General features: G+C 40.1%; 1 protein-coding gene across 23 annotated transcripts in view; it reads left to right on the plus strand.

Annotated features, from left to right (window-relative positions):
* NRXN1 (neurexin 1) overlaps nucleotides 1-14,988 on the plus strand; it is a 2,019,102-nt gene that overhangs the window by 320,771 nt on the left and 1,683,343 nt on the right. For 17 of the 23 annotated variants that reach the window (XM_069608380.1, XM_069608381.1, XM_069608367.1 and 14 more), the window contains one exon: nucleotides 1,920-1,949. The exons of 5 other annotated variants lie outside the window; for them this stretch is intronic. In XM_069608380.1, the coding sequence (XP_069464481.1) occupies nucleotides 1,920-1,949 (30 nt within the window). Of the gene's footprint in view, nucleotides 1-1,919; nucleotides 1,950-2,774; nucleotides 2,783-14,988 lie in introns of those variants that run through there. One more of the 23 variants, XM_069608388.1, reaches the window with a different exon arrangement.

Genomic DNA, 14,988 nt, shown 5'->3' on the forward strand with positions numbered 1-14,988 from the left:
ATAAATAAATAAATAAATACATACAAAATGGTGAAGCACATTTCAGTTTTGCTGTAACTGCCAGAGTGGAAGAGAGAAGACGTATGCTTCAACTTAAAACAGACCAGCTCCGGAATGGTGACAGTGGTTGCACCAAGTAGTGGCACTCTTAACAGTACAACAATAATGTAGCGGTACTGGGCTCCCGACAGCTGCTGCATGCTTCACCCTCTGATATCGTAGCACCCCAAAGCTATTTGTTGACTTATCTGTGATTTTATGATTCTTGACCCTGACTTCTAGGTGTTGAAGACTGGGGTAGGAGGAAATATGATATTGTAAAAGACTAAACACTACTGTTACACACATTTCTAAACAGGTGTTGATGAATATTTTCATACAAAATCAAGCCCCATTTCTCAATAGGCAGTGTTGCTTTCTGTTTCAAACCCACACACCATTGAACAGAGTTGTCTTTCGCCAAATGCTGCAAAATAAATAAATAAATAAACATCTCTTCCACTAGCAACAATTGATTATCAAGACAAAACACACAGATAGTTCACTTGTTTTAAAAAAAAGAGATTTTGTATTCCCCCAACTGCACTTGCCAACTTTTTTGTTGCATAAGTGAAAAGGCAGCAACCAGTGCAACAGCTTCAGAGAACCACGAGCTAGTGATGCCACTTGTCTATTAAAACCACATTAATTCCTTGCAAATATGGCTGACATTAATTTATATTTTAAAAGGAGATGACGTATATGCACATGGATGTCCTTCGGCCCTGTCTTAAATTGTGTGGGCATAGAATAAAAACAGATTTTCCAAATGGAAACACGAATTCTCTCTAACACTGCGCATTTCCTGAGTGAGGAATTTCAATGACAACTACCTAGGGAAAGCTCCACTTTGTACTCTGAACACCACCGCGACTAAATATCATCTTGCAAGGTAATGTTTCTCGTAAACCTGAGATCAGGACAGAAGCCAGGCACAGGGTAAAACCGAAACGGCCACTATCACTTTCCTTTTTAAGAAATGTTTTGGAAAATGTAATTGTCGAGAAAAATGCGAAACCTTTTGGCTCTTACTGTTTCAATCTTTCGGAGCTATGATTGCATGTGTTTTATTTTTTTTTTTTTTACTTTAAGCTGGAGGTGTAGCTATGTGTGCGGTTTACTAAGTTTAACTTGCTGAGCTGGAATGCTTTGGAAACAAACACAAAAAAGCAGGACATGTATTGTCACAGCTGCACATATTACATGTATGTTCACTGCTATTGGGGATTATGATACATTGCCGGCATAGCATGTGTTTGATGTGCAGGTACATCACCTATGCAAATTTAAGTCCTACATATGCGGACATTTTTTTTAAAGCTCTTGTCCCTATGACAGAGACAACTTGGCCAAACCATGGATTTCTCCAAAGATTGAACAAGTCCCACACTGTCATTTCAATGTAACATAGAGCATTTTTACTGTTTAATTTAATGATTTGAAGCGCTCATTTTCGATGAGGGGAAAAAGATCAGACCCAGCCCATTTTCCCTAGTGCCTTCCTCCAGAGTAATAGTGTGTGCACACCGCAAGGTAGACCCTAACAATCTGTATTTGAGTTAAAAGTACTACAACATAGAACGGATACTAGGAATTGGTTCGAATGCTAAATCATTTTTCTTATCATTTACTACTGCTAACAATGATAGCCCGGAAGGGATTCGCCAAATATTAATTGCCCACGGTTTGCATTACAGTTATTTGAACCTGTCCCAGAGCATTCCAACCAGTGGTTGAACAATGCTTTTTGATGTCCCACTGTGATGCAGACATCTCTTAGGAAACAGATGCCTGTCAAAAAAACATTCCTGTCACTCTGACAACGTCACCTTCCCATGCTCCCTTGTTTATTGCTGACTGTGCTCTTGTTTCCCTTCAAGGTCTGGCGCACCTGATGATGGGCGACCAAGGTATGGGCTCTGTTCCTTTTCCACTCTGCTTTCATTGTTTATTCTTGTTCTGTAGCTGTTTTTTTAATTCCATCGCTGCACAAGATGGCCGCCAAATGCCTGCAAGCTGCCTGTGGCTGCAATTACAATACATGATTTTGAGTCCCATCCTTCTTGTTCGTTCCTTTTTTATTTTTGTTTTGCACCGTGCGCTTTTGATTTATTTATTTGTTTGTTTATTTTGTGCAATATAATAACTGAAAGGAAATGAGACAGATAAGATGCTGATGCGTAAAGTCCATGCTTTAATGAGACTTCAATTTTGAAATGGTTGAGGGGACGGAGAATAAGTCTTACAGAGACTAACCAAGCCCACAGGTGCTTTTGATGTTAGCTCTGCGAAGATTGCTGCTCAGTTTATCATATTGTATACAGTAAAGAGTCCATTCACATCGATGCATGGCTGATTGGAACATGCAGAAAGCACCTGCTCCTGACCTCTGGAATGCTCTAAGTACAATTTTTGCAACTTATTCAAATCACTGACGCCTCTCTTTTCTAAATCACTCTGGATGACATGTCCGCTATCATTTGATCATCACACGCATGGACTCCCGAGCGTTTCCCCGCATGTACACCTGCAGAAAGTTTAACTCATTGCCATTTGTGTACCATGACTTAAGTTCTTCTCAACCGTCTCATGTTCTTTTTTTTTTATTTTCTGTTCACTTACCGTGGCATTTACATATATTCATGACTCGTATTTGTTGTTTCTCTTCTCTTCTTTATCCTGTCTTGTCTGGATATGCTTTCTTCATGGAACCATTCCATCAAAACCATAGGTAAAAGTAAAGGTATTAAACACTTTTCTTTTCAATTACACACACATGTTCTCTGTTTGTAAATACGTTCATGACATTGTTTTAGAGCTATTTGCACTGATCAACAAAGGTAGGTGACTGTTTTATTTTACTACTGCACGGACACAACAAATGGCGAGAGCTACTTCGACTTGGCCCACCTGTGGAACCTGTAAGATTTTTTTTTGTTACAATTTGTAAAGATTGTACTAATAATGGAAAACGAGACAGAAACATAAAACCATCATCATATTGAAGAGACAGATACCAGGTTTCAGGTATGGTTTTTGATTTTTTATGGGAGTAAAATGATGTGTGTGACCTTTAGGTGAACAGGTACACGGTGTACCACATGTCATATGTAAGTAGATGCACGTGCGGTACCAAGGTCAAACTGTAATTTTGTTTTTGGATATCAAACATCTTTAAGAATCATGTCAAGTAATGTTCAATGATCATTGGCCTGTAATGAGAATATGAGATGAAAACGTGAGAGGTCAAGGAATGTTATTGATTATTTTAACAATTTTTGGTGAAATAATCAAGATCAAAGAATTGTCGCGCCAAATGGTAAGTTTACACACACACAACATGTAACGTTTTCACTATAAAGCAGTGCACACATTAACTAAAATAGATATTTTTCCCTGCATCCTGGCCAATTAGAACACATTAGAGTATTTCAGTTGTGAAATAATCTCATTTTAAAATCCCCATCAGCTGTGCCCACACTTTCTTTACGTGACTAATCAAGCAGAGTTGATTAGTCATTAGCACACTTGGTGGGGAACCAGCCAAGCAGGATGATCAGAACGTGGGCTGACACTGCCAAGCCACCTGTTGGCCGGTCCCCCCACCTGCCATCTTCCCCCCACTGACCCTGCATTTCTTTGCACACCCCCGACTCCCACTTGCATGATTGATGCAGCAGTGGAACGCGCCGCCGCAGCTGCTGCAGCCTCGGACCCCACTATGGTTGACCGCCATGGAAATGGAAAAGGGGCTCCATACAGAGTCCCACCTTTCTATTTCATGGCCGCCATGTTTGTGTAGTATGTTCTCTCCGTAAACGGGACACCGCGAGAAAGAACATTCTTAACATTTAAAATAAAAATAAAACATTAGCACCCGTGTGGCGAACTACACGGGTGCTAATGGTGATATGCCCCTCAGTGGCGGGCCAAGCATGTACGTAACAGCCCACCACCCTCATTAAGGGACTCTTGCAGCCCTAAGGGCCTTAACTTGAGTAGTGGGCTGTTACCTACAGGTTCAGCCCACCACCTCTGGACATATCGTCTCATTGTTACATTTGGAAAGGCCTGAGTGAATTGGACTCTCTATGGGCCTGATTTTCAAAAGTTGTTTTCAATGGCAAAATCCCATTAGAAAACGCTTTGTAGATCATGCCCTATGTCTTGTAATTAACATGAAGGGCATCCTAATTTTATTTAGCTAGCTGATTTGAATTCCACCGTTTCATAACAATTTAAGAAAGTCAAACTATTAGCATATTTGGCGAGAATTACATATGAATTTAGAAATACATGCATCCCAAACTGTGAATGCTACCTTGTTTGTGTTTAATGAAATCAATGTTTAATTATGTCAGTATGAACATTCCACTTTTTACGTCAGCTAGCAATGGAATGCATGCAGGAGGGACGACATGTGCAATTACACAATGTGACATATATTGAGAAAAGCCTCATTTTGACAAATGACACTAATAAACATCCAGTGCTTTTCTCTCATTGGCCTGTAAATTGCTGGATAACACAACAGATGCCATGCTATTCTTCTAGTTCAAACTCCAACACCAATATTGCAAACGTCTTGGAGGAAATACTTATTTTGGTTGTCAATTCGATTACAACATTGGAACGTTTCCCTCCCACAGGTTAACCTCCACTGATTAAAGTTTTCTTCCTTATAGAAACATCTCACAAATGCAAATGTTCACTTAGTTAAGGATTCCAGGTGATTCCTGTGTGAAGTATAAACTGCACATATATGATTTATAAAACATAAAAGGAACCCATGGGAGAAACATACACAATTCACAAATAAATCTATAGCTGATGGTTATACACTCCCTGAGGCTGCAACACAACGCTTTTGTGTAAAGTAAACGCACTTGTATCCATGAGGCAGTGTTCCTGTGCGGCATATGTGACTGATTCACCAAATGAATCTGCATGCATAGATGTAAGAAGTGCATGTGTGCAAATTGTTCAGCATATGCCCAATCTACGCAGACCACATTTGTGGTTTAACATGCTGGAGAGGGGTGTACCTCAATTTTTATCATGATGTGGTTGAAGTGACGAAGGAGACAGTCAAGGCAAACAAGGGATGCATCTATAAATGCTGATGGAGCATGTTGCTTCTCCAAAATAATTCAACTATTATTCCCCTGATCCGACCTGGTACAAGTCAAATATGGTAGCTGAACACATATGTAGGAAGAAATTGTGTATTGTAGCATTTTTCCCTTAGGTATTTCATTTCCCCCATCTAAACATACACATTATTAAGCGTTTTCTTTTCTCCAATGTTCAGCATTACATGTTAAGCTACTCTCCTAAAGACTAAGAGAATTGTATGTTTTTGTGTGGAACTGGGATGTGTTTCCATATGCAAAGTGTGGAAGACTTGAATTAGATGATTTGTGAATAACCATTCAGTTGCAGTTGTGCACAGGTGTGGGCTAAAATTGAATCAATTCGTTTTTCCACCAGAACCAATATTTTTTTAGAACTATACATGAAGCTTGGCATAGCAGACAGAAATTGCATAGACTGCCATCCTATCATTCCATTAATGTATGTAAATATGTCCTATGTAGCACTCTTTAGATTAAAGGGCTATATACAAGAGACAAAACATTATTGTTCTATAGTTAATATAAAAACCTATTTTGAAAGACCTTTCACAAAATTCTGTTGAAAGTAACTTTTGACTCACTACATGGATTTGGTTGACATTTTCAAAAGGACATTGTTTGCAGGAGCCCGTCCAACCTGATAATCATGCATATAGTTTTTTAAACAGTTCATAAATTAAGAAAACAAAACATTTGTTTTCTGACTCATCCCATATATTTTCCCACAGAGATAAACATGCTTCTATTGGACACCCATTGTGCAAAAAACACTTGATAGATCTGCACCAAATACAAAACAAGATGGGTACAAAGCATCACAGATATTCCTTTTTGTGGTTTCATGTACATGTGTCAAGAATTTTAATATAATTTGATGGAGAATGGGGTGCCTCTATTCCCCAAAAATCTGTCAATAACAATCGGCTTCAATCAGCACAGGTAAGTATTCAAAGTTATTCATTCACTATCCTCTCCCGTCACTGATCAGGCTGGGATTACTCCTTCACTGTGATTCTTTATCCACTTTTTTCAACACTAAGAATGCATCCATCCATGATCAAATCACCTGTCCGACTTAAAGACTGGCAGGTATGACTCTGTTCCATCAGCGTCTGGTCATCTTTTCCTTCCTTCTCCTCTGAGGACATACTGCTGCCTACTGCCAAATTAAAATCTGCATCCCCACCTGATTCCATCCCACTGGTAATATGTAAAATTATTATGCCATCTATTGTGTTGTGGGTTGGGCAGGCAGTTAAACACTCTTGCCAATCAGGTGTCATTCCTCATGACCTTAAACAGGCATTGGTGATCCCTCTCCTAAAGAAGCCCTCACTTGACCCCTCTGTTCTGGCTAATTTCTGTGCTATTGCCCTACTACCTTTCCTCATAAAACTGCTACTTAATTTCTCTTCTCCTTAGTCTATTTCTTCATTCTTCTCATTTCTTTGACCCTTTTCAACCTGGTTTCTGCCCCAGCCGTGGCACCGAGATCGTGCTGTTATCTGCTGTAGATGACCTAGACTGTCTCTCCGATCAAAGTGGAGTGGGGGTACTGATATCATTAGACCTGTCTGCTGCCTTTGACACCATTGACCTCTCCATCTTGCTTGATCACCATGGCTGGTACTGTGGTAGGTGGGCAGGTGCTGCTCTGGTTTAAGTCTTTTTTGTCAGGTCATGTTCAATCTCTTTCACTTCTCCCTTTCTGTTCGTCTTCTCCTTTATCTTGTCAGGTCCCCCAGGGTGCTGCTTTGTCACCAGCCTTAATCAATGTGTACATCCAACCATTGGTGGAATCTCCTTTGCTACTTGTATGCTGATGACACCCAGATCATTATTCAGCTAGATTGTTCTCGGCCCAGTACACCAAGGATGCCTTGAGGCTGTGGGTTGTTGGATGAGCGATAAATGGTTAAAGTTGGATAGGGACAAGATCGAAGCCCTATTGTTGTGCTCTCCTTCTGGACCCCCTCTCTTGGATCTTTTCCTGCATCGCGTAGATGGTGAGGGATTTAGGTGTCAAGCTGTCATCCTTTCTTTCTCTTGAGGCACAAATAGTGTCTATCTGCCAATCTGGGCACTACAAATGTAAGGACTTTCACAAGGTGCTTGTCTTTATTCCACCGTAGCTGCATGCACCAGCAGTAGCTTCCTTGGTGCTTAGTGTAATCCACTATTGCAATTCCCTCTAACTAGCCCAGCCACTTTATCTGGTGTGCAGCCTCCAGATCTTGCAAAATGCAGCAGTTAGACTGGTAACACAGACTCCTTTTTCCATGCACATCTTTCCATCCTTGAGACAGCTGCATTGGCTCCCTGTCATACAAAGAGTGCAATTTAAATCTATGTGCGTAATACATTGAGCATTTTATGACATGGGCATAGAATATTTGTAGCTCAGATTTTGCCCTTATATACCTAATCGCCCCTTATGGTCTAAGGAGTCACTTACCATTTAGGTGCCTCGAGTTCGCTTACATGGGTGGGTGGCTGTGCTTTTTCTGTTACTGCAGCTAAGCTGTGGAACTCGCTTCAGCAGCCTCTAAGTGCTACTAAGGATCACCTTTCCTTCTGTCACCTCTTAAAGACTTTTTTGTTTAAACAATGTCACTCACTGCTTGTCTAACTCTGCCAACTGTTACAGTGCCAAGATGCCCTCAGGTGAACTCTGCACTTTATAAAATGCTGATAAGATACAAAAAGATAAGGTAAGACATGGTGCATTGCTGCCTGGAGACTTTTCAGAAATAAAAATCACCATTGTTTTGGGCTTTGTGCAAGCATTTACTGCAGAAATGCAGCAGTAAGCCGAAAAAGAAAAAATGCTTAAATGAGATTTGGAGTCAGGAATGGGGTGGTTTCACACAACCACAGATGTGGGAAGGATTGATGAGGACCACGTGTATAGTGAGAGTTTGAGGTGGGCTTTACAGGTCGTTTTGTGAAAGGATGTTTCTATCTTGCCTTAGCAATCTAACTGGATTCCTGCAGGCATACCATGAAAAAATTGTAAGAAAAAAAGTAATTGGAACCGATGAGTGAAAGAGTATAGGATACATATATGTAAAAACACAAACACACACACACACAAATACAATTACTGCAATAATGCAGTCACTGCCTATCTATCTATCTATCTATCTATCTATCTATCTATCTATCTATCTATCTATCTATCTATCTATCTATCTATCTATCTATCTATCTATCTCTATCTGTTATTTATATAGCACCCCATGCCCAAAGACCTCATAGTGCTGATAAGACTAACAGGCAGAAACACATAAAAAGAAGCAGCTATTAAAAACATATCAATTCTTATCAAAAAGGAAAGTCTTCAAGCTGTTTTTCATTTGGGCTGGAGACGAGATTGTTTGCAGGGAAGGCGATAATGCATTTCACAAAGTAGAAGCCCATGCGTCAAAACTGATACTACCAAACTTGTTTAGGGCAGGGCAAGAGCCATCCAGTAGAACATCTCTGTTCAAGCACAGCGTTCATCGAATAGGTGCTCTCTTACAGGAGTGCTGAGGTACCAGGGGTAATTACCTGACAATCACTTGTTTACAAGAGTAAGGACTTTTTGCCACACTCTCTGCTCCACTGGAAGCCAATGAAGCTTTTGACGTGCCTCTGAAACCTGAGCTTGCTTCCCAAGACCACTGATTGCATTTACAGCCCCATTTGGATTACTTGCAATGTTTTAATGTTTGACTATGAAGTACCAACCGATAAGCTGTTTAAGTAGAAAGGTGTTGCATTGATACTGGCAGAATCAGCTAACACCCTATTCTTCTCAGGTAAATAAGGGCGGATTTGCCATAACAATCTGGTCATGTACGAGCAGGATGAACTGAGGTACGCCACGTGTTCATTAGAGGTTAGCTGAGAGTCTAAATAGACTCCCAGCATTTTTAAATGCTGAGCAACAGATACGGCACCATGCACAACCATTAAATGGCTTAATTGAGGGTCCAGTTTCTTCAATTTAGCACCAGTTCTGATGATAAGCAGTTCAGTTTTGTAATTGTTTAATGCCAGGGAGTTTAGCACCATCCAAGACTGGATTTCCATATAGACATATTGGGCCTTATTACGAGTATGGAGGTAGCCATGCCAATTTTAATGGCATCGCTACCCCCATACTGGGTACTGGGTCCGGGTTCCTGGAATGGGGAAATACCGGGCCATTCTGACCTTGTAGGGCCTGGTATTTCCCCATTCAAGGAACCCGGACCTGGTACATCCCCATTCCCATTTGAGTCCCCATAGGGGGTTGCCTGGTTTTAGCAGACGTCCTTAGTGGCACCCGCCAGTAGACCTAGTAATGGGCTGGTAGAGGGATAAAGGGGACGACAGCTCTACCGGCACTGTTATCCCTCTACCACATTCCTTGTAATGAGGCCCATAGACTTGGATGATCATGGCAGCACCTTGAGAGTAATGCCCAGAAAGTCTGAGTAGGTCCTGAGTATCATCCACATAATTAGTGAACTGCACACTGAGACCATCAAATAGGTCATACAAAGACCTAATGTAAATATTAAACAACAAAGGAGAAAGATATGATCCCTGCAAAACACTGTAGGGGTGAGAGACAGAGGAAGACTGGCAGTCATTCTTGACTACATTAGCTTGCTGTGGTCCAGAAAAGGTTTGAACCATAATGCATCCTCATTGGAGCATTTGCCTATGCAGACAAGTCTTTTGATCAGTAAAGCATGGTCGACCATAGTGAGCACAGCTAAGATATCAAGCATCAGAAACAATGTAGTATGACCTTTGTCAACAATCTTAGCATTATTAGATTTCAAATCTAAGAGAGCGGTGTCAGTGCTACGCTGTGTGCGAAATCCAGTCTGACCTACTCCAAGAGTCTTATGTTGTTCAATAAAGTAATTATATTGACAATATGTAACTTTGTCAAGAATTTTTTACAGGAATGGGAAGTTGGTTATAGACCTAATATTTGCAGGAACAGTGGGATCAAAATGAACATTTTTAAGAGAGGAGAGATCCAGGCCTCTTTGAGACAATCTGGAACCTGGGCTTCAGAGAAAGACATATTGATGATTTCCTAACCCCTGACAGCAAGGGAACAAGAACATCTTTAAAAAAGAGCTGCCGGGAGAACATCACCTTGACATGAGGTGGGTTTTATAGTTTGTAGAATGTTTTGAACCTCACTCTCAGACAACAACTTCCTAAAAAGAAATGGGAGGTGATGTCTGCAGTAATTCTCCTTGAGTGGGCAATGGCTGAAGTACTACTACAGATCTTGAAGCAGCACTAATCAGTTTGCAATGGTTTCTTGATGACACCCAACTTTCCAGGCAACCTCATCCTGGATATTTTGACACCAGTTAGCATCATCTTTAAAACTGTATTTAGTTGTTTTTTTCTCAAGTTTACAAAGAATAGAGAAAGGTTCCGGTGAGTGGCAACATTTCTGTCATCAAAGTTTGCTTGCTTGCCTTTAAAGATAGTATTTTTGAATCTTTTTCCAACTGTCTTATAAGCCAACAGTTTAGAGTCACAAGGATTTTTCCTACAACTCCGCTCAGAGGCATGTTTGTTTTTCCTGAATAATATCACTTTGGTATTAAGCACGTCATTTTTCTAAAATTTACATTTCTGAATTTGGAATGCAGGGGAGTCAAGTCATCAAATGCTGCGCTAGTAGTAAATCTGAAATGCCTTCTAAGATTTTCAAGTGTGGTATCAGTGGATAAATCAGCTATCTGAGGTAGCACAGATGAGGCAAAAGCCTTGGAGGTGACTTTCCAAGTATTTCTAATCATTTTTGATTTTTTTTTTGACCGTGGGCATAGAAAAGACAAAGGGCAGGGTAAAAAGAGTCTAAAAGAAATACAATGATGGTCGGACCACAGAAAATCTTCCAATGTCAAGGAAATCTGTCTTAACATTTTGCTTAAATCCGATGGCCTCTAATGAATTATATCCATCCTGTGTGGCAACAAGGATGGAGTGGGTAGCAGAGTCCTGTAGCCAGGTCTCTGTGACAGCAAGCAGGACCAATTGCGAATTCAGTATGTAATCAGCAAGCTCAGCTGCATGACAAACAAGAGATCATTTGCTCAAGAGAACGACTTTCTGCGACAAAGAAGCAATCAACAAAGAGCTAAAATCAATCTGATCATCAAGTGCTGCAATCAGTGTTTCAAGTGATTGACCCAAGCAAGTAGACAGCCAACTTCCCTTCCGTGAATTGGACGGACAGGTCGCTAATTGGATAGTTGCCAAATCCATAGTAGACTCTGAAATATTAGGAGGAGGTGTCTCAACAGAGGAAATAAGAGGATAGGATGCCAAGGAGCGAAAAGGTGCCATAAAAAAGGTTACTGGGAGGGAATAAAAGGATTCCCTAGCAATGATAAATTAGACAATGAAACAGTAGAACCAATCTTAAACTGGTCTGATGGTCTATCAAAGGTATGCTGGGTATTAATCTGCTCATGGTATTTATTCGAATAGATAACTGAAGTTACCTCAAAATCCATAGATACGTATTGTGCAATGATATCTGTCTGCTTGCAGCAATTCCTATCAAGGGAAGCCAGTATCACATTTTTCGAATGATGCATGTTAGAAACCACAAAGATGATGGAATCAGGTGGTAGGGGACAAGTAAGGATAACAGAACCAACTCACCTCAGCGAGCTTGCCAAAGAAACACTAAATTCAGCTTACACGTAACACTCCCCCGGCACGTGCCACACGCGCCAGCCCTCAAGTGCCTGTTTATGGAATTAAGTACTCAGGGGGTGGCTGGGGAATGTAGTTCAAGGACACAAAGCATACAAACACAAACACATAGATACGATTGAAACTTTGGTTATCTGTACAAAACACTACCTAAAATGTAAGATAATTAAGAGCAAAAAAGCACATAAAAAGCTATTTTAGAACTAAACCTTAAAAACAGTCAAATAGTTGTAAATATTTCTAAAATACGTGGCAGCAGAACACAATACAGATGGAGCTGTTTTGTGGAAACCAGTGGCACGATTGATGAGTACCCTATTCTTCAATTAAAGGAGCAGTACACAACATCTTGTATTGTAAAATATGTTGAGGTGCTCTTACAATCAAAAATGTATTTTTAGGCCTATGTAAACTATTTGTACAAGAAATAGTAATATTATTGTGTTCATTGGGCATTTCAAAATACAATATTTGTTTACGGAATAAACATTAGTGCAAAGGAAGTCTACAGGCTGAAAAATTTTACATTGATGTCTGTTTTCTGAGAAATGTTAAGAAAACCCAATGGACTAAGAGAAATGGCAATTTTAATGTGACTAAAACTCACAAAAAACATAAAAAATTTTGGTGAAATAATCAAGATCAAAGATTTGTCGCGTCAAATGGTAAGTTTACACACACACAACATGTAACGTTTTCACTATAAAGCAGTGCACACATTAACTAAAATAGATATTTTTCCCTGCATCCTGGCCAATTAGAACACATTAGAGTATTTCAGTTGTGAAATAATCTCATTTTAAAATCCCCATCAGCTGTGCCCACACTTTCTTTACGTGACTAATCAAGCAGAGTTGATTAGTCATTAGCACACTTGGTGGGGAGCCAGCTGTTGGCCGGTCCCCCCACCTGCCATCTTCCCCCCACTGACCCCGCATTTCTTTGCACACCCCCAATTCCCACTTGCATGATTGATGCAGCAGTGGAACGTGCCGCCGCAGCTGCTGCAGCCTCGGACCCCACTATGGTTGACCGCCATGGAAATGGAAGAGGGGCTCCATACAGAGTCCCACCTTTCTATTTCATGGCCGCCATGTTTGTGTAGTATGTTCTCTCCGTAACCGGGACACCACGAGAAAGAACATTCTTAGCATTTAAAATAAAAATAAAACATTAGCACCCGTGTGGCGAACTACACGGGTGCTAATGGTGATATGCCCCTCAGTGGCGGGCCAAGCATGTACGTAACAGCCCACCACCCTCATTAAGGGACTCTTGCAGCCCTAAGGGCCTTAACTTGGGTAGTGGGCTGTTACCTACAGGTTCAGCCCACCACCTCTGGACATATCGTCTCATTGTTACATTTGGAAAGGCCTGAGTGAATTGGACTCTCTATGGGCCTGATTTTCAAAAGTTGTTTTCAATGGCAAAATCCCATTAGAAAACACTTTGTAGATCATGCCCTATGTCTTGTAATTAACATGAAGGGCATCCTAATTTTATTTAGCTAGCTGATTTGAATTCCACCGTTTCATAACAATTTAAGAAAGTCAAACTATTAGCATATTTGGAGAGAATTACATATGAATTTAGAAATACATGCATCCCAAACTGTGAATTCTACCTTGTTTGTGTTTAATGAAATCAATCTTTAATTATGTCTGTATGAACCTTCCACTTTTTACGTCAGCTAGCAATGGAATGCATGCAGGAGGGACGACATGTGCAATTACACAATGTGACATATATTGAGAAAAGCCTCATTTTGACAAATGACACTAATAAACATCCAGTGCTTTTCTCTCATTGGCCTGTAAATTGCTGGAATAAACAACAGATGCCATGCTATTCTTCTAGTTCAAACTCCAACACCAATATTGCAAACGACTTGGAGGAAATACTTCTTTTGGTTGTCAATTCGATTACAACATTGGAACGTTTCCCTCCCATAGGTTAACCTCCACTGATTAAAGTTTTCTTCCTTATAGAAACATCTCACAAATGCAAATGTTCACTTAGTTAAGGATTCCAGGTGATTCCTGTGTGAAGTATAAACTGCACATATATGATTTATAAAACATAAAAGGAACCCATGGGAGAAACATACATAATTCACAAATAAATCTATAGCTGATGGTTATACACTCCCTGAGGCTGCAACACAAAGCTTTTGTGTAAAGTAAATGCACTTGTATCCATGAGGCAGTTTTCCTGTGCGGCATATGTGACTGATTCACCAAATGAATCTGCATGCATAGATGTAAGAAGTGCATGTGTGCAAATTGTTCCGCATATGCCCAATCTACGCAGACCACATTTGTGGTTTAACATGCTGGAGAGGGGTGTACCTCAATTTTTATCATGATGTGGTTGAAGTGACGAAGGAGACAGTCAAGGCAAACAAGGGATGCATCTATAAATGCTGATGGAGCATGTTGCTTCTCCAAAATAATTCAACTATTATTCCCCTGATCCGACCTGGTACAAGTCAAATATGGTAGCTGAACACATATGTAGGAGGAAATTATGTATTGTAGCATTTTTCCCTTAGGTATTTCATTTCCCCCAGCTAAACATACACATTATTAAGCGTTTTCTTTTCTCCAATGTTCAGCATTACATGTTAAGCTACTCTCCTAAAGACTAGGGAATTGTATGTTTTTGTGTGGAACTGGGATGTGTTTCCATATGCAAAGTGTGGAAGACTTGAATTAGATGATTTGTGAATAACCATTCAGTTGCAGTTGTGCACAGGTGTGGGCTGAAATTGAATCAATTCGTTTTTCCACCAGAACCAATATTTTTTTAGAACTATACATGAAGCTTGGCATAGCAGACAGAAATTGCATAGACTGCCACCCTATCATTCCATTAATGTATGTAAATATGTCCTATGTAACACTCTTTAGATTAAAGGGCTATATACAAGAGACAAAACATTATTGTTCTATAGTTAATACAAAAACCTATTTCGAAAGACCTTTCACAAAATTCTGTTGAAAGTAACTTTTGACTCACTACATGGATTTGGTTGACATTTTCAAAAGGACATTGTTTGCATGAGCCCGTCCAAGCTGATAATCAT

The sequence above is a fragment of the Ambystoma mexicanum genome, chromosome 4q (genome assembly GCF_040938575.1).
Source record: "Ambystoma mexicanum isolate Mex_15411 chromosome 4q, UKY_AmexF1_1, whole genome shotgun sequence".
Lineage (NCBI taxonomy): Eukaryota > Metazoa > Chordata > Amphibia > Caudata > Ambystomatidae > Ambystoma > Ambystoma mexicanum.